The 23,000-nt window shown below is 42.4% G+C and overlaps 1 protein-coding gene across 1 annotated transcript in view; it reads left to right on the top strand.

The window, feature by feature from the left end:
• Positions 1-23,000, top strand: part of FRMD3 (FERM domain containing 3) — a 186,402-nt gene that overhangs the window by 66,125 nt on the left and 97,277 nt on the right. The window contains exon 2 of the mRNA XM_054178042.1: positions 9,457-9,561. Within this exon, the coding sequence (XP_054034017.1) occupies positions 9,457-9,561 (105 nt within the window). The remainder of the gene's footprint in view (positions 1-9,456; positions 9,562-23,000) is intronic.

Raw genomic sequence — 23,000 nt, 5'->3', positions numbered from 1 at the left:
TTCTTTTCTCAGCATAGAGAATTTAGCCTTTAAGATGTGTTTGATATATTTATTGCCCAAATAAAATAATAGGAAGAACCTGTTTTGTTGTTGTTTCCTCTGTGTGTGTGTCTTGTTTTAAAGATAGTTCTCTTAATATATAGCACTTGGCTCTCCACTGATAGTGAAGTGCTCAGAAATTTAGGTTTTAAGACTGTTTTCTTTGTAAAGATGATGTTGTTCAAGACTCATTTCATATTTGCAGATGAGTTATAAAACCAGAGGAGTATGGGTAGTTGGTGTTTCAGGTATGAAGTGTTCTTGTGGGCCAAGGTTATCACTACTGTCTGCTAAATTCCCTTTGAAATAAAATGGGCAGTAATTCTCTAATACTTTCTCTCATGCGTTCACTTTTTTTTTTCCAGTGGAAGTTCTTTCCTGCTTCAAAATAGAGGGTAAAATAAGATAGTAATCCAACTTTGATTTTTTACTTCTGTTAGTTTTGAGTGAATCGGTGTTGTTGCTTCACTTTGTGTTTCTGCAGTATGTGCGTCTTCTGGGAAGTTCTGTGCTGAAATTGTGTAACTAAGAGAAATGTATCCTGGTTGCTTGTCTTGTGAGGGATTTATTAGAAAGAGGTACATCTTCCACAAATTTTATTCAGGAAGCAAGCAGATAAATAATAGCAGATATAGTTCACTAGAATAGAATAGAATTAACCAGGTTGGAAGAGACCTTTGAGATCCAGCCAACCTATCATCCAACACTAATGAACTAAACCATGGCACCAAGAACTCCATCCAGTCTCTTCTTAAACATCTTCAGTGATGGTGACTCCACCACCTCCCTGGGCAGCCCATTCCAATGGCCAATCACTCTTTCTATGAAGAATAGAATAGAATAGAATAGAATAGAATAGAATAGAATAGAATAGAATAGAATAGAATAGACCAGGTTGGAAGAGACCTTCAAGATCATCGTGTCCAACCCATCAACCAATCCAACCCACCTAAACAACTAAACCATGGCACCAAGCACCCCATCAAGTCTCCTCCTGAACACCTCCAATGATGGTGACTCCACCACCTCCCCAGGCAGCCCATTCCAATAGCAAATCATTCTCTCTGTATAGACCTTCTTCCTATCATCCAGCCTAAACCACCCCTGTCGCAGCCTGAGACTGTGTCCTCTTGTTCGGGTGCTGGCTGCCTGGGAGAAGAGACCAACCTCCACCTGTCTACAACCTCCCTTCAGGTAGTTGTAGAGAGCAATGAGGTCTCCTCTGAGCCTCCTCTTCTCCAGGCTAAGCAACCCCAGCTCCCTCAACCTCTCCTCATAGGGCTTGTGCTCCAAGCCCCTCACCAGCTTTGTTGCCCTTCTCTGGACACGTTCCTGCAAGTCAGCATCCTTCCTAAACTGAGGGGCCCAGAACTGGACACAGCACTCAAGGCATGGCCTAACCAGTGCTGAGTACAGGGGCAGAATGACCTCCCTGCTCCTGCTGGCCACACTGTTCCTGATACAGGCCAGGATGCCATTGGCCTTCTTTGCCACCTGGGCACACTGCTGTCTCATGTTCAGCTTACTATTCACCGCTACCCCAGGTCCCTTTCTGCGTGGCTGCTTTCCAGCCAGTATGTTTCCATATGATAATATGTATTTCTGCTTTGTGTGTTACTATTTTGGATTTCCGCTGTCCTTCCTAGAGGAGGATTTTCCCACACATCTGTCCGTTCTTCCCATTTCTTAATCCTGTGTCTCGTCAGCTCCCCTTGTGTGGTGTTTCTAAGTGAATGGGTTAGGGCTGGGTTTCCAGCAATGTAGTAGGGCGCAGCTTTTTCTGTAACTACTAAAACTTAGCCTAAAACTTTGCAACTGAGAGCACATTTTTGATTTATTTCTGCTGTTTGGATGAATGATGGGGTTGCGTAGAAAGATCTGGACATATGTGGGTAAAACCTTTTTACAAAGGCTAATTTTGTAACACTGTGTAGTGAAATAAATGAATTTATACATTGTAAAAAAAAGTGCATTAAGAGACACAGACTAAAAAATCCATCCAGCTGTAAAATTTAGAATTAGAAAATGTTGCTACAAATCCATGTCAGGTAACTGGCTATACAAAATGAAGCATGTAATTTGCAAGAGGCAATACATACAAAATAATGCATAGAAGAGAACCCTTGTAGTTAAGCAAGTGCCAGTTTTTTATTGCAGTGTCATTTTTTTTCATATTTCATTAAAAATTATTAGCATTGCTCCACGGTAAATACTTTGCTTCTAAAATAAAATCTATCAGTTCAAAGTTCAGATTTTGTCAGCAGAAGTTTGTTACTTTAACAACAAAAAAGGTAAATTACAGCTGGCCCTTCTTACAAATGAGAAAGATTTCCAAGTAAGTGCTGTAGAATAGATTTCCACTGTATTTTCAAGAGTTTAAAGTTACAGTGGAACACTGATTATGAATGTGAAGGAAATCCTTTTGAAGGGTTAGAACATTTTAGCTGCAGAATGCACAAGCATGTTTTCAATTGTTCTTTTTATTTCAAAGGTGTTATACAATGTCCAATTGTGTAACATCTGCAGCAGGATATTTTTATCACTGTTTCCAAAGACAGAGCAAAGAATGCAAAGATGTTTCCTGTGTAACTGTGTTGTGAGTAGTTGCTGTCATCTGTAATATCAGTGAATCCATAAATCCGAAGTTCTGTAAGAAATTTGCCTGGAGTGTTGGAGATTGTCAGGTTAGGGGCTGGACCAGTGTTGCTAGTTAGGAGCATTCCACTTTGCTGTGTTCAGATACTGCAGAATGATGATTCTTGATGTTGATACTTGGGTGGGACTTCAAAATTAATTTAGAAGAAAATGCAAAATTCAGTCATGCCAAGTTGCCTTCTTCACTGCACCTTCAGCCCTTCTCCCTGTTCAGCTCCAAAAAAGAAGTCTGATCTTATGATTGGAGAGATGTTTTCTGAATTAATGTTTTTGCCCTAATAGAACTTCTCGATTTTGTCCATTATGTTGAACTGGATGAATTTCATTCTAGGGGGGCATTCTTGAATTTGCCCCCCCCCTTTTTTTTTCTTTTACCTCTATAGAAATTTCAAAATATGTTACACACTAAGGGAAATAAGTATACAAAAGTAGATGCTATTCTTGCCTTGCATGGGATACTGGATGGTACATTTATTTATATGGAAGTACTGGTTTTATTGTGGTTTTAATGTAATATTGGGGTTTTTTATTTCTTTGAGTGGATTTACACTTAATCAAGCACTTAAGTATGTGTGGAGCTTTACACAGAGGATCACTGTTGAACTGTTGGAAGCAGTTTGCATGGGTAAAGACACTTGTGAGATAAGGATACAAATAACCAGCATAAATAAACACTGTGTTTATAACTCTGCATTGCTTTTTAGCATTGCCGGTGGCTTCCTGACAGAGATAAGCACTGCTGGCAGGACTTCAGTGGTTAGATAACAGACCAGAAACACTGTGTTTAATCTGTCTTTTCCTTGTGATGGTGTTCAGATAAATAAACACGCGACTCCATAGTGAAGCAGATGCAAATAGGGAAGGCATTTCACTGAACACAGGCTCTTAAATAGGGTTTTCCTCTCCTTTTAGAACTGTGAAACAGTGACAAAGATTTTGTATTCTCATTTTACATCATTGGAGAAGGGTTAAATTGTCAGAATAAGACAACTGTCTCCCTTGCTTTTTAATTTGCATGAAGAAACTAGGAATAAAAAAACAAAAACAGAGAAGCAAAGAAATCTCCAAAGAAAGCACAATATTGGAATATTGTGTTGGGCTGAAACTGATCAAGAGCTATAGAGATCTTTGGATTAGTTGCTGTATAATAGAGAAGTTACCAAGGAACTGGGTTACTCAGTCATAAACAGAGTTTCAGAAATGTCAGTGGTAATAGTAGTATCTGATAGTGAAAGTGAAGCTTCTTTGCAGTGTTTTAATCAGTTTCTAGATCTAAAGAAGAAACTCCGGTTGTCATCTGAGTCTGTCAGGGAAGCATCCTGTATGGTCATTTCGTTGAAGTGGAGAATATATTTTGTTTTGCTTAATTCTTTTGCAACAGCTACTCATTTAATTTGATATATACTTTTTTCAGTAGAAAAACCACAAACTTCTGATCCAGCTTAAAAAGAGGAGTTTAACAGTTGTTTGCAAACTGCGTGTTAAGGGAATCAGTCATTTACACGGCATTGTATCCCTTCTTTGTGTGTTCAGGTTTGTTGTTGTATTCTAGTGATATTAAGGTCAGAGATTCAGCCTTAAGGAGAAACATACCCATCTTTTCAGTGTCAATTTATCTATGCAAATCAGAATGTTTTCCTCAAACTATTTGTAGGAATGTCCAAAAAAGCCTGTTTTTTGTGTGAGTGTGTGGAATAGCTACATCACAGGACTTTGTTTAAGGCCATTTAAATGAACACTTTTCACTTCTCATTTGAGGTGTACAGATACTGTATTTGAAATTATGAACTTAGCAAAAAATGGGTTTATTTAATTTGGCATTCTTTCATTGAAAACAATGTATTGATTACAATCCAGAATTTTGATCTCTTGCTTACACACATTTGTGACTCTTGTTTCTGCCTGGCCTGATCTTTTCTACCTGAGAACAGTTGATGAATTCTGAGTGATTTGGGGCATAATAACCAAATATTTCACCTGTGAAGATTTAAAAAATCTGACTTGATTTTTGGTTTTGGATTCCTGTGATCTGTTGCTGACATTCTTCAGTACTGTTTCAAATAATGCCTTTTTTAAAAACAGTGCTTCTTTTGTGCATTCTGACAAACACTGAAATATAGTATAAAAGCATTTTGCTGCTAAGCGTTTTATTGGCATGTTTGGCTTTTTTGTTTGTGTATTTGTTTGTTGAAGGATCCCTTAACTGGAAAGCTATATGGCGACTGTCTGAAATTTCAGGCAATATTTTATATTCATTATTCTGTGACCCAAATCTGTTCCTGTGCTCTGATGTGGATGACTGGCAGTTCCTAATTTAATTTATGTGTATTCTTTCACAAATGAGAATCAAGTTTGGATTTAATATATTCTTTTGTACTATAATATTTAATAAGTATATCAAAGAACACAGGAGATGAGAAAGATCATTAGATTCTAATGCTCAGGAGAATTTGGAGCACTGTGAGAGAAATACAAAAAGCATTTATGGATGCTGTTTGCAGAAAATAAAATGAACGACTGTTGCCATCCTTCTTGCCATATTATTATGAATTCACTCTTGAGGTGCTCTGTGCTACATCAAATGTTTTCCTCCATGCATCAATTATGATCTGATTTGCTTTCAGATTTCAGGTATTTAAAAAGCGTAACAGTGGAACATTTACAACAATATTACTTAGGAGAACACTCATTTCATTATGTATGTCTGTGATGGGTTGAGGCTGACCCCCTCCCCCCCTGCCCCCTGCCCTGGGCAAAAATGAAACTCAGACAAATGGATTGCAAAAAGTGGTGGAAAGTTTAAATGGAAAAGCAGTGAATGTTTTTACAGTATCACAGCATAACCAAGGTTGGAAGAGACCCCAAGGATCATCAAGTCCAACCTGTCCCAACAGACCTTACAACTAGACCATGGCACCAAGTGCCACGTCCAATCTCCCCTTGAACACCTCCAGGGACGGCGACTCCACCACCTCCCTGGGCAGCCCATTCCAATGACGAATGACTCGCTCAGTGAAGAACTTTTTCCTCACCTCGAGTCTAAACCTCCCCTGGCACAGCTTGAGACTGTGTCCCCTTGTTCTGGTGCTGGTTTTACAGAGAACCAGAAGCACAGTGACAAAAGAGATCCCAAAGCATACCCAGAAACATCCCATCCCCACCTGAGGGTACACCCAAGACCCCCAGGGCTCTTTCTTCCCCCCCCCCTCCACTGTTAGGCTAATCTCAGCTGCCCAGATCTGAGAACACCCTTCCCCCGGCCTTGGGCCTAGCCAGGCCCAAAAGGCCGCAAGACAGCTTCCCCCATTACCAGGTAGCGGCAAGGGAAGAAAGAGGAAGTGCAAGACTTTGCAGGTGGCTTTTGTAGGGAGCAAGACATTATGGCATAAAATACATGGCTTCCTGTGTCCACCTACTGGGCTGGACCCCTTTCGGGACACCGGAGATGTGTCTCATGTGGGTACTGCAGGGGGGAACCTGGCCCAAACGGCTACAATGTCCCTATGTAGTGACTTTCACACATCCTGCATCTTTTTTAATATATGGAAAAGAATCACATGAAACTTGGTGACTGAGTAGCACAGTTAACTGAAGCATATACTAACCAAGGGTGAGATTAGTAACTAGTCCCTTTTATTTATCTATGGAGGGCTTAAGGATTCCTAAAGCATGAATTTAGCTTGGAGGCTTTTGTTCATTTGCCCTTTTTATTTGGTTCTTTTATACCATGTATCTTTCAAGCAAGAAAACTAGGACATCAATTCATTTTAGAAAGAGAGTGTTGTTACTGGATTGAAAACCCCACAAATGCCCCCAGCTTTTTATGAGGTTCCTCAAGAATTCAAAAAATGTTTGTGATTCTTTAGGTGGGTGAAGTAAGGGACTATTTAAGTGAGAGGATTAGAATGTGAATGTGTAGAAGTTAGCAGTACTGGCTGTTTTCCAGTAACACCCTCTCATATTGTCAGATGAAAATATGACTGGTTTGGTTTCTTCACTTCTACTGTAGATTCATCTTAAAATTGTGCAACTTGAGTTTCACAGCTGTTCAAAATTTTTCCTATTGCCTTTCCTTTGAAATGTCACTGCTGCAATTTTGTCTTAATATTTTGATCATCTTGCTTATTGCATAGTCACAAAAGTTTGCAGCTAGAAAATACTTAATTGAGGTTTGACTGTGTAAGCATTGGCCTTGTTTTTATCAGTCATTGTAGAGAATGGAAGTTTTCTTTTTGTACTTTTGATACCAGCTTTGCCTTTTGAGGAAAGTTTTCTCTGTGCTGTCACTAGCATGATTTGGTACAGTATAAAACCCATCAATGTGTGTGTTAACAACTATTAAGAGCAAACAGTCCAGTTTTTAAATCTCTGGAGGCTAGAATGAAACAAAGACAGAAGAAAACCTGTAGCAGCTCTGTTACAGGCAAAAAAGGTATCAGTGCAGGAATCAGCCATGAGGTTAAGTAATCATGTACAGAAAACAGAAAAATTGTGTTAGCATCCTTTGACACTGGCTATTTAAAATTGGGAAGACATGGTGCAGACAAGGTAATGCTAACGTCCATGCAAGTAGTAACATACAGAAAAGTAAAGCGCACCTGGCTGGGGTGCTAAATGCGTGGTACATAGGAAGCAGAGGAAGAAAGGATTAGTGGAAGTAGATGGCTCATATGCTGTATTCTTTTCTAACACTCTAAGCTTGAAACACTTCTCATTATTTGTTTTCCATTGGAAGCAGTAAGTGTAATTGAACAGGGTGGTCCTGAGGTCATTGCTTCCTTTGCCCTTTGGCACTGTTTTTCCCATGGCTGTTCTTATGTGAAATGCAGATGACAGAGGTGTTCAGTTTTACAAAGTTACTTGAGAAATGCAGGAGTTAACCTGTTCATTTTTTTGTAGCCTTGCTGTTTATGGTGTAAACTGTCTATTAGCTTTTTGAGGAAAGTTTGAGTAAGATGTAGCATTAAAATTTTCAGAGAATCATTTGGAGGAACAGTTATATAATTGTTTTCATATAATGTGATTGCATAACCTTTGTAGTTTTAGGCATTAAAGAGCTAAGTCCAAGTCATTTCACAGTAAATTAGAGATTGGAAGGGACTTCAAGAGATCATCGAGTCAACACCCCTGCCAAAGCAGGATCACTTAGGGTAGTCTGCACAGGAATGCATCCAGGTGGGTTTTGAAAGTCTCCAGAGAAGGGGACTCCACTACCTCCCTGGACAGCCTGTTCCAGTGCTCCATCACCCTCACTGTGAAGAAGTTTCTCCTCATGTTGAGGTGAAATCTTTGGTGTTCAATTTTGAACCCGTTGTTCCTTGTCTTACTCATGTGCATCACTGAAAAGAGCTTGGCCCCCTCCACTTGACACCCACCCCTTAGATATTTATGCACTTTGATGAGATTCCCCTCTCAGTCTTCTCATCCCTGAGCCCCAGGGATCTCAGTCTCTCTTCATAGGGCAGATGCTCAAGTCGCCTAATCCTTGTGGCTCTCTGCTGGATTCTCTCCAGCAGGTGTCTGTCTCTCTTGAACTGGGGAGCCCAAAACTGGACATAGTATTCCAGGTGTAGTCTCACCAGGGCAGAGTAGAGAGGTAGAAGAACTTCCTTACACCTGCTGGACACGCCTTTCTTGATATATCCCAGGATACCATTTGCTCTCTTGGCCACAAGGTCACATTGTTCCGTGGAGAACTTGCTGTCCACCAGCACTCCAAGGTCTTTCTCTGTGGAGCTGTTTTCCAACAGGGCAGCCCCTAACCTGTGCTGGTGCCTGTTGTTATTCCTCCCCAGTTGCAGGACCCTGCACTTGTCCTTATTGGACTTCATGAGGTTTGCCTGCGCCCAGCTCTCCAGCCTGTACAGGTTACGTTGCAAGGGCAGAGTCTTGAAAACTTGTTACCTGATCCACATTGGAGGTGTCTCAAGGCAGGACTGGAGTAGACAGAGGTTAGAAAAGGCAGCAATATGACACTGCACCATAGTGAAACAGCTTTGCCTTAGAATGGACTGTTCCAGGAGAACAGCTTTAGCCTGGTGTTAGTACTTGGATTCATCATAGTTTAGAAAATAAAATTGACATTGACTGAATCAGAAGAAATGTGGAAAATTGTTTATGTTCTCCATATCAGACAGTAGATTAAGGAGAAATAAAATACAACATTGAGATTGAAGATAGCAGAAATAAAGAATAGAATTGTTAACTAAATGTCATGTGTACAGTAACTTTCCACAAGGCAATAGTTACCCAGTAGAATGGAAAAGGAAAGAATTTATTTCAGTAATTTGGGAATTTCTGCCTAGTGCCATCTGGAAATCAGTGGTCAGGCCTCTCTTGCTTTGGGCATTGCATAAAGAAAGATCCAGTAAAGTACTCACTGCCAAAACTGCTTGCAGACTTGGGGGATATGAAAAAACACAGTGTTTTGAAATTCCATGTGTAAATGCATCAGGTGGAAACATGTTTCTAGTAGTATATTAAGTATTATAAATGTGCAGACATTAGAGTACCTGAGTTGTACTGAGGCAGAAGCAGTGATTATGTTTTCTTAATGAGTCAGTTTGTGAATGTGCAGGGAGTATGTTGATCACTTATCTCCTGCATCTTCTAGACAAGATGAATGCTCAAATCTTTGTCCTAATCTGAACAACAAATTTAATGTACCATTTTTCTTGACACTTTGATTAGATTTTTAACATATTTATAGACTCTAAATTCAGAATACTCAGAATAACATGACAATACTTTCTCTTTTTACAGAGGGAAACTAAAGGTCAGTTTCTCATAGATCACATCTGCAACTATTACAGCTTGCTGGAGAAAGATTATTTTGGCATTCGCTATGTTGACCCTGAGAAGCAAAGGGTATGTATTATGAACTCTGACTGCATTTGCATTTCAGTAATACTACATTGATTTAATTTTTTTCGGGGAGTATTTCAATAAGCGGGCAAGTTCTAATGCAAAGTTACGTATCTCTGAGGGTTTATGCTCTGGCCATAATCTATAGATGTTACTGAAGTGTTATTCATTTTCCCCGCAGTTCTGATACATAGTTGCAGATAAACTGATACATTTGGATTTGTGTAGTTCTCTTGGGCACTGAAGACATACATGGTCTGTAGGTGTGACAGAGGTAGTACAGAGTAGCTCCAGGCTCTGGCACCACACTGTCATATGGGATTTGTGTTTTGGGTTTTTTTGTAGAATATGCTTCTTTGGGTATGCAGACAGAAATTCCATCCACAACAGCAAACTATCCAGTCAGTCTATTCTAGTTTTCACAGAGTGAGTAGATTTAGATATCTGTAATACACAAAGTAAGCATGATTTGTCAGGTTGTGGGGTTTTCTTCAGATTAGTGCTCTCTCTACAAGCATCTCTACATTTGTGCAGTAAAATTTACAAGCCTGTGCTCTATGCATTTGAGTTGTCAGTGGTTAATCATTTCTCCTGGCGGAAGGTGGTCCTGCAGGTTGTGTTCTGTAGGTTATTTGCTACTGCTTCTCTCTGTTTTCAGATGGTTTGAGGGTAGGGAAGGATGGCTAACCCAGGAAGCAAAGTTTTAAAACAGGGAAATTCAGAACTGCTCCTTCACTGTGTGGTCCTGCTTGTCTCAAATTAAGACTTAGATTTGTATATGGGGTGTCTCAGTCCAGAGAGGGAAAGAGACACTGGGTTCTTTTTTGAACATTCCTATGTTGTGAAATTGCAGGCACAAATGAGGCCAAATATCAAAAGCGAGGCTATTTATTAACAGAATAAAGTGGATGGAACAAAGAAGGGAGAGGGAGAGGAAGAAAATGGAGAAAGAGAGAGATCAGGGAAGGAATTATATTACCACCACACCCCACCAACCCCGCCAAGACAATTCAGGTCTGAGGTTGGCTTGGAGGATATGTCATCCTTGTTGGTTGTGCTGTCCTCCGCTAGAGGAGGGGAGGGAGAGATCCCAAAGACCAAGTCTTTCTCTGAGCAGGCTCCAACATGTGTTGTCTTCAGTAAAGTTGTCTTTTCTCCAGGAGTTCTTTTCTTCTCACAGCAGGCAAAACTTAGGGTGTGGCATTACTGGTGGTTGTGGTGGAGGGAGGGTTCCTGAGCTGATTTCAGGCTGGCTGTTCATGGTGATGTTTTTTCTCACTGTCTGAGCTGCTAAGGCTCAGTGTCTTTTACTCAGTTAATTGCAGGTCCCCCTGGCTCACACCCTGGTGACATTAATGCATATGTGGCTGTGAGGTGTGCTATCAGTAGGCAGAGCTGACCCATCAGGCAGGTTGTTCACAGCAATCTTATCTTTTGTTGAACATTCCAGAGGGCCTTTTCACCATCTCCTCTCTGGGCAGCTGTTGTCTGGACAAGAAGCAAGTGATTTATCTTTGTTGATTTGCGTCAAGAGGGACAACATTTAGTCTCTTACAATGAGGACATTTAATCTCTGGAAATGGTTACCAGTTTGAAACTGCTATGATTCAGGTGGAGAAAAACATTTTGCCAGATATCTCTCGCTACATCCTAATTAATTTTGTCAAAAATCACTGGAATTGGGGAATAACGCTTCACTCAGATTTATGGGATTTCCATAGCTGTGCCAAGCTGCAGCAGCTCATTTCCATTGCACCCTCATTTAAAAATTAAAATAATTACCAGAACAATTGTAAATAAAGAATTTTCATGAAAGTGTTTATATTGAATGACAGAGAGAGACACTAGGCACCATTCTCTGAAGTTTCTTTCAAAAATTATGTTGTAAAAGCTGAAATTATAAAGTCCATATTTTTTTAGGAGAGGTACTGTTGAATCTGATGCAGGTAGCATACAATTCTTTGCTTTTCTTTGTTTTCTTGGAAGTGTTGAATGTCTCTGTTGTAGTTTTTACTCTACTGTATAGTCACTGTCTTTGCACAGGAAGGGCTATATCTGTGGTTCCAAATGGAACTGCCAAAATAATTTAATTTTGACTTTTTTTGCCTAGTCTGGTACAGTCCTCTGATTATTCTCCCTTGATAGTTATGCAGGTAGGAAGTGATGATGTTGAAACCAGAGGTCAAAAGTCAATCAAAAAGGACTTCAAGGCTCTGGGAAAACTGGTTAAGGGGTCAGGGACACAGGTAATTTTTTCATCAATACCCTTAGATGCAGGAAGGAACACTGAAAGGAACAGGACAGCAGCTGTAATTAACAAGTGGCTCAGAGGCTGGTGCCACCAACAGAATTTTGGGTTTTTCGATCTTGGGGAACTTCCTATGGCACCAGGTCAGCTAGCAACAGATGGAGTACCTCCACCCCTGAGGGGTAGAAAGATCCTAGCACATGAGAACAGCCTATCCCACAGAGGGAAAAGGCTTCTAGGAAGGGAGTTGGCAGGTCTCATTGACAAGGCTTTGAACTAGATTTGAAGGGGGAAGGGGCCGAAACCAGTCCCCCCAGACAGGAGTCTGAGGGTGGTAAGCTGGAGCCAGGGGTGAAACCAGGAGCCCAGCTGAAGTGCATATACACTAATGCACGCAGCATGGGTAACAAACAAGAGCAGCTGGGAGGCTGTGTCAAGATCACCAGACCTTGTTCTTACAGGTGATGTTAGCCTGCCTGATAATCTGCTGGGAACTTAACACAGCAGGGAGGAGGCAGTCCAGAAGGTTCAAAGAATGTATGGAGAATAACTTCTTATCCCAGCTACTGAGTGAGCCTCCCAGGGGTAAGGCATTGCTTGACCTTTTTACAAACAGAGAAGGGCTGGTGGGAGATGTGGTGGTTGGAGGTGTCTGGGGTCCAGTAACCATGAGATAATTGAGTTTTCAATATGCAATCAAGCTAAGAGGGGCAGCAACAAAACCTCCACTCTGGACTTCCGGAGGGCAGACTTCAAGTTACTCAAGGAACTAACTCAGAAGGTACCTTGGGAAACAAACCTTAAAACCAAAGGGTTCCAGGAGGGCTGGACCTACTTCAAGAAAGAAATCTTGAAGGTGCAGGAACAGGCTGTGCCAATGCGCCGGAAGATGAGCCGCCGGGGCAGATGAACATCTGAGCGAATTAAGAGAAAAAAGAAGGTGTATCATCTTCAGAAGGAAAGACAGATTACCCATTAAATGTTTAAGGATGTTGCTAGGTTGTGCAGGAAAAACATTAGAGAGGCAAAAGCCCATTTAGAGCTTAGACTGGCCTCTGCTGTGAAGGGCAAAAAAGAATGCTTTTACAAATATATTAATGGCAAGAGGAGAGGCAAGGACAACCTCCACTCCTTGGTGGACATGGAGGAGAATATTGTAACAAAAGATGAGGAAAAGGCAGAGGTACTTAACACCTTCTTTGCCTCATTTTTTTAATAACAAGACAGGTTGTCTTCAAGACAACTGGCCTCCTGAGCTGGCAGATGGAGTCAGGGAGCAGTATAGATCCCCTGTAATCTAGGAGGAAGTAGAGATCTGCTTAGCCACTTGGATCCCCACAAGTCCATGGGACCAGAAGGGATCCATCCTAGGCTGCTGAGAGAGCTGGCAGATGAGCTGGCCAAGCTGCTCTCCATCATTTTTCAAGAGTCCTGGCTCACTGGAGAGGTCCCAGGTGACTGGAAGCTGGCCATCGTGATGCCCATCCACAAGAAGGGACTGGATGGATGAACCTGCAAACTACAGGCCTGTCAGCCTGACCTCAGTGTCAGGAAAGATTATGGAAGATGTCATCTTGAGTGCAATCACACAGCACTTACAGGATGGCCAAGGCATCAGGCCCAGCCAGCATGGATTTAAGAGGGGCAGGTCCTGCCTGACCTACCTGATCTCCTTCTATGATCACGTGACTTGCCTGGTGGATGTGGGGAAGGCTGTGGATGTCGTCTACCTGGACTTCAGCAAGGCCTTTGACACTGTCCCCCACAGCAAACTCCTGGGCAAGATGTCAGCTCGTGGCTTGGACAGCAGCACTCAGTGCTTGGTTAGGAACTGGCTGGAGGGGCTGAGCCCAGAGAGTGGTGGTGAATGGTGCCACATCCAGCTGGCAGCCAGTCACTTGTGCTGTTCCCCAAGGATCAGTGCTGGGCCCCATCCTGTTCAGTATCTTTACTGATTATCTAGATGAGGGGATAGAGTCAGTCATCAGTAAATTTGCAGATGACACGAAATTGGGGGCAGGTGTTGATGTGTTAGAGGGTAGAAGAGCTCTGCTGAGGGACCTTGACAGGCTGGTCAGATGGGCAGAGTCCAAGGGCATAAGATTCAACACATCTAAGTGCCAGGTTCTACACACTGGCCAAAACAGCCCCATGCAGTGCTACAGGCTGGGGTCAGAGTGGCTGGAGAGCAGCCAGGCAGAAAGGGACCTGGGGGTACTGGTTAACAGTAGGCTGAATATGAACCAGCAGTGTGCCCAGGTGGCCAAGAAGGCCAATGGCATCCTGGCCTATATCAGGAACAGTGTGGCCAGCAGGAGCAGGGAAGTCATTGTGCCCCTGTAGTCAGCAGTGGTTAGGCCACACCTTGAGTCCTATGTCCAGTTCTGGGCCCTTCAGTTTAGGAAAGATGTAGACTTGCTGGAATGTGTGCAGAGAAGGGCAACAAAGCTGGGGAGGGATTTGGAGTACAGTCCCTATGAGGAGAAGCTGAGGGATGTTAGGAAGAAGGTCTTCACAGAAAGAGTGATTGGCCATTGGAATGGGCTGCCCAGGGAGGTGGTGGAGTCACCATCACTGGAGGTGTTTAAGAAGAGACTGGATGGGGTGCTTGGTGCCATGGTTTAGTTCATTAGTGTTGGATGATAGGTTGGCTGGATCTCAAAGGTCTCTTCCAACCTGGTTAATTCTATTCTATTCTAGTGAACTATATCTGCTATTATTTATCTGCTTGCTTCCTGAATAAAATTTATGGAAGATGTACCTCTTTCTAATAAATCCCTCACAAGACAAGCAACCAGGATAAATTTCTCTTAGTTACACAATTTCAGCACAGAACTTCCCAGAAGACGCGCATACTGCAGAAACACAAAGTGAAGCAACAACACCAATTTACTCAAAACTAACAGAAGTGAAAAATCAAAGTTGGATTACTATCTTATTTTACCCTCTATTTTGAAGCAGGAAAGAACTTCCAGTGGAAAAAAAAAGTGAACGCATGAGAGAAAGTATTAGAGAATTACTGCCCATTTTATTTCAAAGGGAATTTAGCAGACAGTAGTGATAACCTTGGCCCACAAGAACACTTCATACCTGAAACACCAACTACCCATACTCCTCTGGTTTTATAACTCATCTGCAAATATGAAATGAGTCTTGGTGCCGTGTTTTAGTTGATTAGATGGTGTTGGGTGATAGGTTGGACTCGATTGTCTTGAAGGTCTTTTCCAAGCTGGTTAGTTCTGTTCTATATAGTATACACACAAATATATAAATATTATGTGTAACTGCTGCTGCTGGCATTTAGTATGTATGTAATTTTCTGTGGAATGGTTGCAGAGCTGACCAAAAGCTAATTTGCAGGTATTTGTTTTGTAATCTATTGAGGTAGTCAAAGCAGGCAAAAATACCAGCTTTAATTAATTCGAAATGTCTCCTTTCAGGGTTTTCTACCAAAATGTAACATTTTGACTTGGAGTCTTGAAACACTTGACTGAGTTTGAGAATTTAAAGCATGAACTGTTTCAATATTTCAGAATTTTTGAAATGTTTCAGTATTTGTTTAGAACATTCAGAAGTTAAGACTGTGAAAAAAAGTGTAGGAAAACTATGGTGGGAAACAGCTGTTGTTTTTATAGGTTATTTTTCAAGTAACTTATAATACATACTCCTTCCTCCTCCAAGACTCTCTTTCATTATAATTTTTCCTTGTGCGTGAGTAAACATATGTGGATATTTTAGATGTACTGAAACTTTATAGGATTTTCTGTGGTTTTTATTTGTCTATCCCAGACCAAAAGGAAAACTGGGAGACACTCTTAACATAAGGCAGCCAGATAGTTTTTTGGTGTCTTTGGATATAATGGAGACTATTAATGCCAATGACCTCAAATGGAACTAGTAGTTAAAATTTCTAGGCTCTGCACCATGTGTACTGTTTTATCTTGTAGAATCATATTTAGATGTTCCTTTGGGGAAACTGTGCCTTAGGTTAGGTTCAAAAAAATAGAAATTGTACTAGAAATATGCAGTAAATTGCAGTATGCCATTTTATGTCTAATGGGACTACTCTGGAAAAAAAAAGAGTTCCTAGTGTTCATATATTAACTGTTGATGTATTGACACAGATGTCTGAGAAAACTAGGTATATACATCATGTTGCCTTTTTGCCTAACTCTCAACTGTACCGACTTTACGAAGCCAGTTTTGGTCAATTAAGGCTGGATTATAGCTTTCTATTCCTCTAAGGTTTCATGAAGATAAGTTGCCATGTCAGAGGGTAAAAGCCTATTGTTAGTATTCTCACTGAGGAAAATGCTGTAGGGCAAACCCATTCCATAGGGAATCTTGAGAGAGCTGACGGATATTGTAAGAGCTGAGAAACCACCATTTTGAGCTTATATTTTTAAGAAATAAGTAGTTTCAAACAGGAGATATACTTGTAGGAGGTGTTACTGATTCTCCAACTCAAGGAACTACCTGTAGGTACATATTCATGTGCCAGCTATTAATATTGAGCAAATAATCTTGAGGAAGTGCAGCATGGTTAATTCTGTGCCAGGTACTGTGGGTGGACAGAGCACCTTTTTTGTGGTTTTTGGGTCTGGTAGGAGGTGGGAATAGCATGATATAATGCAGCTACTCTTCAGCATCTCTCACTAGGGAGAATGTCTTGTTGAGAGAGGCCACTGTTACTGGGGGCAATGGAGGATTAAGTGGAGGGAAGAAAGTAGTGTGGTGAAATTTATTCTTTAAGTCCCTGCAGAAGAGCATCTGAGCTGTGATTTAAACTCAAATATACTTGTTTCTCTCTTTGACCTTAGTGGGTGGATTCGAGCATGTGATTGAGATGAAATTTTTGAATGTGAAAGCATGAGGTGGTAGTTAGGCAGAAATTCTGTCAAGCTACCCCTGGGTAGTTTGGAAGTGTTATTAAAAGGCTCTGTGAGCCCTGAAGCAACTGTGAAGCCTCATCAGTTGCTACAGAAATGGTTGAGATCACAACCACCCTGGAGCATTAAGATGCTTCGCTATTGGCATGTGCTGCAAGGCTGTCTGGGAGCAGCACAGCAGTGCAGTGGTTTTAGCTCTGCACCTGTGTGCTTGGCAGTATGAAAACAAACTAGGAAGAAGCTGTTGGTGAGGCCTTCTACAGACAGCTTGGAGATGCCTCAAGATCAAGTGCTCATGGGTTACTTCAACCACTCAGATATTAGTTAGAAAGACCACACAGCCAAGCACAAGCAGTCCAAAGTTTCCTGCGGTGCACCGATGACAACTCTCTCCTGCAAGCAGTTGAAGAACCAACAAGGAGGAGTGCAGTGCTGGACCGGGTACTAACAAACAAGGAAGGACTGATTGTAGATGTTAAGACTGGGGGTAATCTTGGTTGTAGTGACCATGGCATGTCAGAGTCAACAGGCCTGTCAACAGGCGCAAAGCAGCTGGGTAGTAAGTAAAATATCAAACCTGGACTTTAAGAGGGCTAACTTTGCCCTCTTCAAGACTCTACTTAAAAATATCCAGTGGGCTAGGGCTCTGGGAAGAAGCGGGGGCCAGGAGAGCTGGTTAATATTCAAACATTACCTCTTCAAAGCTCAAGGGAAATGTATTGCCTTGAAAAACAAAATCAAGTAAGGCAGGCAGAAGACCTGCTGTGATGGGTTGAAGTTTCCCCCAGCATTAACTTTAGCCAGACTATCTCAGCTAGAGGCAAATGAAGCTGTATTTACAAGCACAAACTACACTTTACAATGGAATGCAATGAATATGTACAAAATACACAGTATTTGCAATATTATACGGGTATTTACAATTAGTAAATAACACAGAAACCCCCTTGGTCAAAAAGAGACCGAGGAAGCTGCTCTACTGTCCCCCGCTGCCCCAAACCCCTCTGTACCGGAGAGAGAGAATCTGGGAGAAAGCAGTGTGTTAGCTTATCTCAAGGTCAGCCAGAAGTGCTATCTTCTCCTGGGCAAAGCAGAACAGCCAAGATCAGAGGAGAAGAGAAAAGGAATGGGAATGGAAGTGAAACATGAAGAATCGTTATGACACAGTTTCTCTTATCTCAGACTTTCATCCAATGAATTTGTTTAGAATAATCTTTTGTTTTCCTTTTTTAGATCCAATAGTGATTTATTTATATTTTCCCACTTTTCTGCTTGAAATCTGCAGCTACATTTTAAAGGCATAGCCTAAAATTACCACACCTGCATGGATAAGCAAGAAATTCTTAATAAAACTTCAAAAGGAGGTTTACAATATGTGGGGAAAAGGTCTAGTCAGTTGGGAGGATTGTAGAGATATAACCAGAGAATGCAGAGATACAACAAGGAAGGCCAAGGCCCTCTTGGAACTGAATCTTGCCAGAGGGGTGAAAAAGAACAGGAAGAGGTTTTTTCAAATACATCAATGACGAAAGAGCAGGCAAAAGGTGGGCCCACTACTGAATGATACAGGAGGTACGGTAACGGATGGTGCAGAGATGGCAGAGTTGCCGAATGCCTTCTTTGCCTCAATTTGTACTCCTAAGACCAGCCTTCAGGAACCTCAGTCTCTGGAAGCAAGGGAGCAGAACTGGAGGGAAGAGGATACTCCACTGGTCAGTCAGGACCGGGTTAGAGATCTCTTTATACCAACTGAAGACACACAAATCCACGCACCCTAATGGGGTGCATCCATGAGTGCTGAGAGAGCTGGGTGATACTGTTGCTGAACCTGTCTCCATCATCTTTGAACCTGTCTCCATAATCTTTGAAAAGTCATGGAGAACAGGAAGGTGCCTGATGACCGGAAGAAAGCCAGTGTCGCTCTAGTGTTCAGAAATGGCAAGAAGGAGGACTCAGGCAACTACAGACCAGTCAGCCTCACCTCCATCCCTGGAAAGATGATGGAGCAGCTCATCCTGGAGGTCATCTCTAACCACATAGAAGACCAGAAATCTTTCAGGAGTAGACAACATGAATTTACCAGGGGAAGATCCTGCCTGACTAATCTTATAGGCTTATATGAAACCATGACCAAATGGGTAGATGAGGGAAGAGCAGTGGATGTCATATACCTTGACTTCAATAAAGCTTTTTATACTGTTTCCCATAACATCCTCATAGAAAAGCTCTAGAAATGCATCATAGATGGCTGGTCTGTGGAGGTGGATTGGAAACTGGTTCAACAACAGAGTTCAGAGGGTTGTAATCGGTGGCACAGAGTCAATTTGGAGGCCTGGGGCCGGTGGCGTTCCCCTGGGATCAGTGCTGGGTCCAGTTTTTTGGTTTTGAAACAACGAAATCTGGTAGACACCTTTACATGCAGGGAAATTTTTTGTCAGGTTGTGTATTTATTTCACTAGCAAGGCTTCTATGGAGTCTCATTTGTATTGTCCCATTTGTATTTTAGAGCACATGACTTCCAGTGGACCGGGATAGAGTATTTGTTTAATCCTATAAACTGAGTTGTTCATCATTGTCCAAGTAATTACTAGGGAAAGAAACTGGAGCATGTTCTTTTTCAGTAATTAACTTCTTTATCATGGAGTAGCAGTTCTGTTTTTAATGGGATGTGTACCAAATATGCACAGCAGTTCCTTATCAGAGAGACCTTTTGAAAGGGTTGGCAAGTCTTGGGGTGCAATTGATCTCTGCTTTGGTAAGAACAGCTATTTAACACATGTTCTGAAAAGTGTGTACTTATTGCCATATGATGGTGTCAAACACTGGCAGAAAGACAGTAGATAATTTGCAACCTGAGTTTAGCAAAGTGGCATCTTGGTGTTCTTACTCATAAGTCTCCACGTAGCTGTAGAACGCTCCAGTCTTTTTGAAGATGTAGAGCAGAAATATTATGGGCTGAACACCAAAGTGACAGAGACATAGGTTAATTAAAATTTTAATGCTTCCATCCCTTCTGGACAGTTATCACTCTGTGTCCTTGTTTATCATGTGCAGTTCAGGTAATGCTGTTTAAAAAAAAACCAAACACCAAACAAAAAGAAGTAGAAAAGGAACAAAGAATGCCATGAGAATGATGCCAAGTATGAAAGAATTTTATACAAAGAGAGATAGATTAGTCCAGAATAATTCAGCTAGGAGAAGAGGTGAGCAGGAATGAACAAGTGAGAAAGAAAGCATGAGAATGAACAAGAGACAATAATAAAGATATGATATAAAATGACTTGGAGAAGGTGATCAGGGAAAGATCTTAGAAATAAAACACACTTAAGGAAATTACAAAGCAATTGATTAATCGTTTTAAAAATGCCTTACCTAGTCATAAAATTAGAATAGAACAGAACAGAACAGAATAGAATAGAATAGAATAGACCAGATTGGAAGAGACCTTCAAGATCATCATGTCCAACCCATCAACCAATCCAACCCACCTAATCAACTAAACCATGGCACCAAGCACCCCATCAAGTCTCCTCCTGAACACCTCCAATGATGGTGACTCCATCACCGCCCTGAGCAGCCAATTCCAATGGGCAATCACTGTCTCTGTATAGAACTTCTTCCTAACATCCAGCCTAACCGCCCCTGTCGCAGCCTGAGACTGTGTCCTCTTATTCTGGTGCTGGCTGCCTGGGAGAAGAGACCAACATCCACCTGTCTACAACTTCCCTTCAGGTAGTTGTAGAGAGCAATAAGGTCACCCCTGAGTCTCCTCCAGGCTAAGCAACCCCAGCTCCCTCAGCCTCTCCTCATAGGGCTTGTGTTCCAAACCCCTCACCAACTTTGTTCCCCTTCTCTGGACACGTTCCAGCAACTCAACATCCTTCCTAAACTGAGGAGGCCAGAACTGGACACAGGACTCGAGGTGTGGCCTAACCAGTGCAGCATACAGGGGGAGAATCACCTCTCTGCTCCTGCTGGCCACACTGTTTCTGATGCAGGCCAGGATGCCATTGGCCCTCTTGGCTTCCTGGGCACACTGCAGGCTCATGTTCAGCCTACCACCGACCCCCCAGGTCCCTCTCTGCCTGGCCACTCTTCAGCCACTCTGACCCCAGCCTGTAGCACTGCTTGGAGTTGCTGTGGCCAATGTGCAGAACCCGGCACTTGGGTGTGTTAAATCTCATGCCTTTGAGAAAGGTAACAAAATCATGGACATTCTCCTGAATGCAGGTTTTGCCATCAAGAGAGACAAAGTGAAAGGTCCTACCACAGAGATCCAGTTTCTGGGAGTGCAGTGGCAGGATGGACGCCGACACATTCCAGTGGATGTGGTAAATAGAGTCTCTACCATGGCAAATCCCACGAACAAGCAAGAAACTCTACGTTTCTTGGGGATAGTGGGATTTTGGAGACTACACATTCCTGGATACAGTCAGATTGTGAAACCTCTGTATGATGTGACTCGAAAGAGGAACAGTTTCCACTGGGGACCTGAACAACAAGCAGCCTTTGACCAGATAAAGCAAGAAGTAGTCCAAGCAGTGGGTCTGGGACCTGTGCGAGATGGTCCAGACATTAAGAACATTTTGTACACGGCTGCAGGTGACAATGGTCCAACCTGGTGCTTGTGGCAAAAAGCTCCAGGTGAGACACGTGGACGACCTCTTGGTTTCTGGAGTCGAGGTTACAGAGGTTCAGAGGCTAATTACACTCCAACAGAGAAAGAGATTCTAGCTGCCTATGAAGGAGTGAAAGCAGCTTCTGAAGTAATTGGAACTGAGTCACAACTTCTCTTAGCTCCCAGATTGCCAGTTTTGAATTGGATGTTCAAAGGCAAAGGTTCCACACCACATCATGCCACAGATTCCACCTGGTCTAAGTGGATGGCCCTGATAACACAGAGAGCTCGAATGGGAAATCTTGAAAGACCTGGCCTGGTGGAGGTGATCTCAAGTTGGCCTGAAGATACCAACTGTGCTAAACCTCCAGAGGAGAGAGTAACTCGTGCTGAGGAAGCTCCTCCTTACAATGACCTTTCTGATGATGAAAAGAAATATGCTTTGTTCACAGACGGTTCCTGTTGTCTCGTCGGGAACAAGCGAAGGTGGAAGTCTGCCGTGTGGAGTCCAACACGCCGAGTTGCAGAGGCGAAGGATGGAGAAGGAGAATCCAGTCAGTTTGCAGAGGCAAAAGCTGTCCAGCTAGCTCTCGACGTGGCTGAACGTGAGAGATGGCCAAAGCTTTATCTCTACACCGACTCATGGATGGTAGCCAATGCTCTATGGGGTTGGCTAAAGAACTGGAAAAAGAATGGCTGGCAGAGGAAAGGAAAACCCATCTGGGCAGCTGAACTGTGGCAAGACATTGCTGATCGAATCGAGAGAATTCCAGTGAAAGTGAGACACATTGATGCTCACATTCCTAAGAGCAGAGCTACTGAGGAACAGCGGCACAACCATCAGGCAGATCTAGCTGCAAGAGTTTCTCAAGTAGACAAGGACTCTGAACTTGATCTCGACTGGAAACACCGAGGTGAGATATTCTTAGCTCGGTGGGCTCACGATTCGTCAGGACATCAAGGCAGAGATGCAACATACCAATGGGCTCGTGACAGATCCATAGACATTTCCATGGATGCCATCACACAAGTCATCCATGACTGTGACATTTGTGCTGCTATTAAGCAGGCAAAGAGAATTAAGCCCTTGTGGTATGGTGACAGATGGTCCAAATACAGGTATGGTGAAGCTTGGCAGATTGACTACATCACTCTACCACGTTCTCGTTCTGGTAAGCAGTACGTGCTTACTATGGTAGAGGCAAACACTGGATGGCTGGAAACTTACGCAGTCCCACATGCAACTGCACGCAACACCATTCTCGGTCTGGAGAGACAGATCCTGTGGAGACACGGAACTCCAGAGAGGATTGAGTCAGACAACGGAACTCACTTCAAGAACAACCTTGTAAAGAGCTGGGCAAAAGAGCACGGTATTGAGTGGATTTTCCATATTCCTTACTATGCACCAGCTGCAGGGAAGATTGAACGCTACAACGGTTTGTTGAAGACCACTCTCAAAGCCATGGGAGGTGGATCTTTGAAAAACTGGGAGAAACATTTAGCACAAGCAACCTGGCTGGTGAACAGTAGAGGTTCAGTGAACCGAGCTGGACCTGCACATTCTGATCTGCTACAGAAAGTAGAAGGTGATAGAGTTCCTGTTGTTAGGGAAAAGAATCTGTTAGGTAAAACTGTTTGGGTATTTTCGCCCTCAGGAGAGGCTAAACCTGTCCGAGGGGTGGTT

The sequence above is a fragment of the Dryobates pubescens genome, chromosome Z (assembly GCF_014839835.1).
Source record: "Dryobates pubescens isolate bDryPub1 chromosome Z, bDryPub1.pri, whole genome shotgun sequence".
In the NCBI taxonomy this organism is placed as follows: domain Eukaryota; kingdom Metazoa; phylum Chordata; class Aves; order Piciformes; family Picidae; genus Dryobates; species Dryobates pubescens.
The sequence above is the reverse complement of the archived record's forward strand: the minus strand, read 5'-3'. Positions and strand labels throughout refer to the sequence as shown.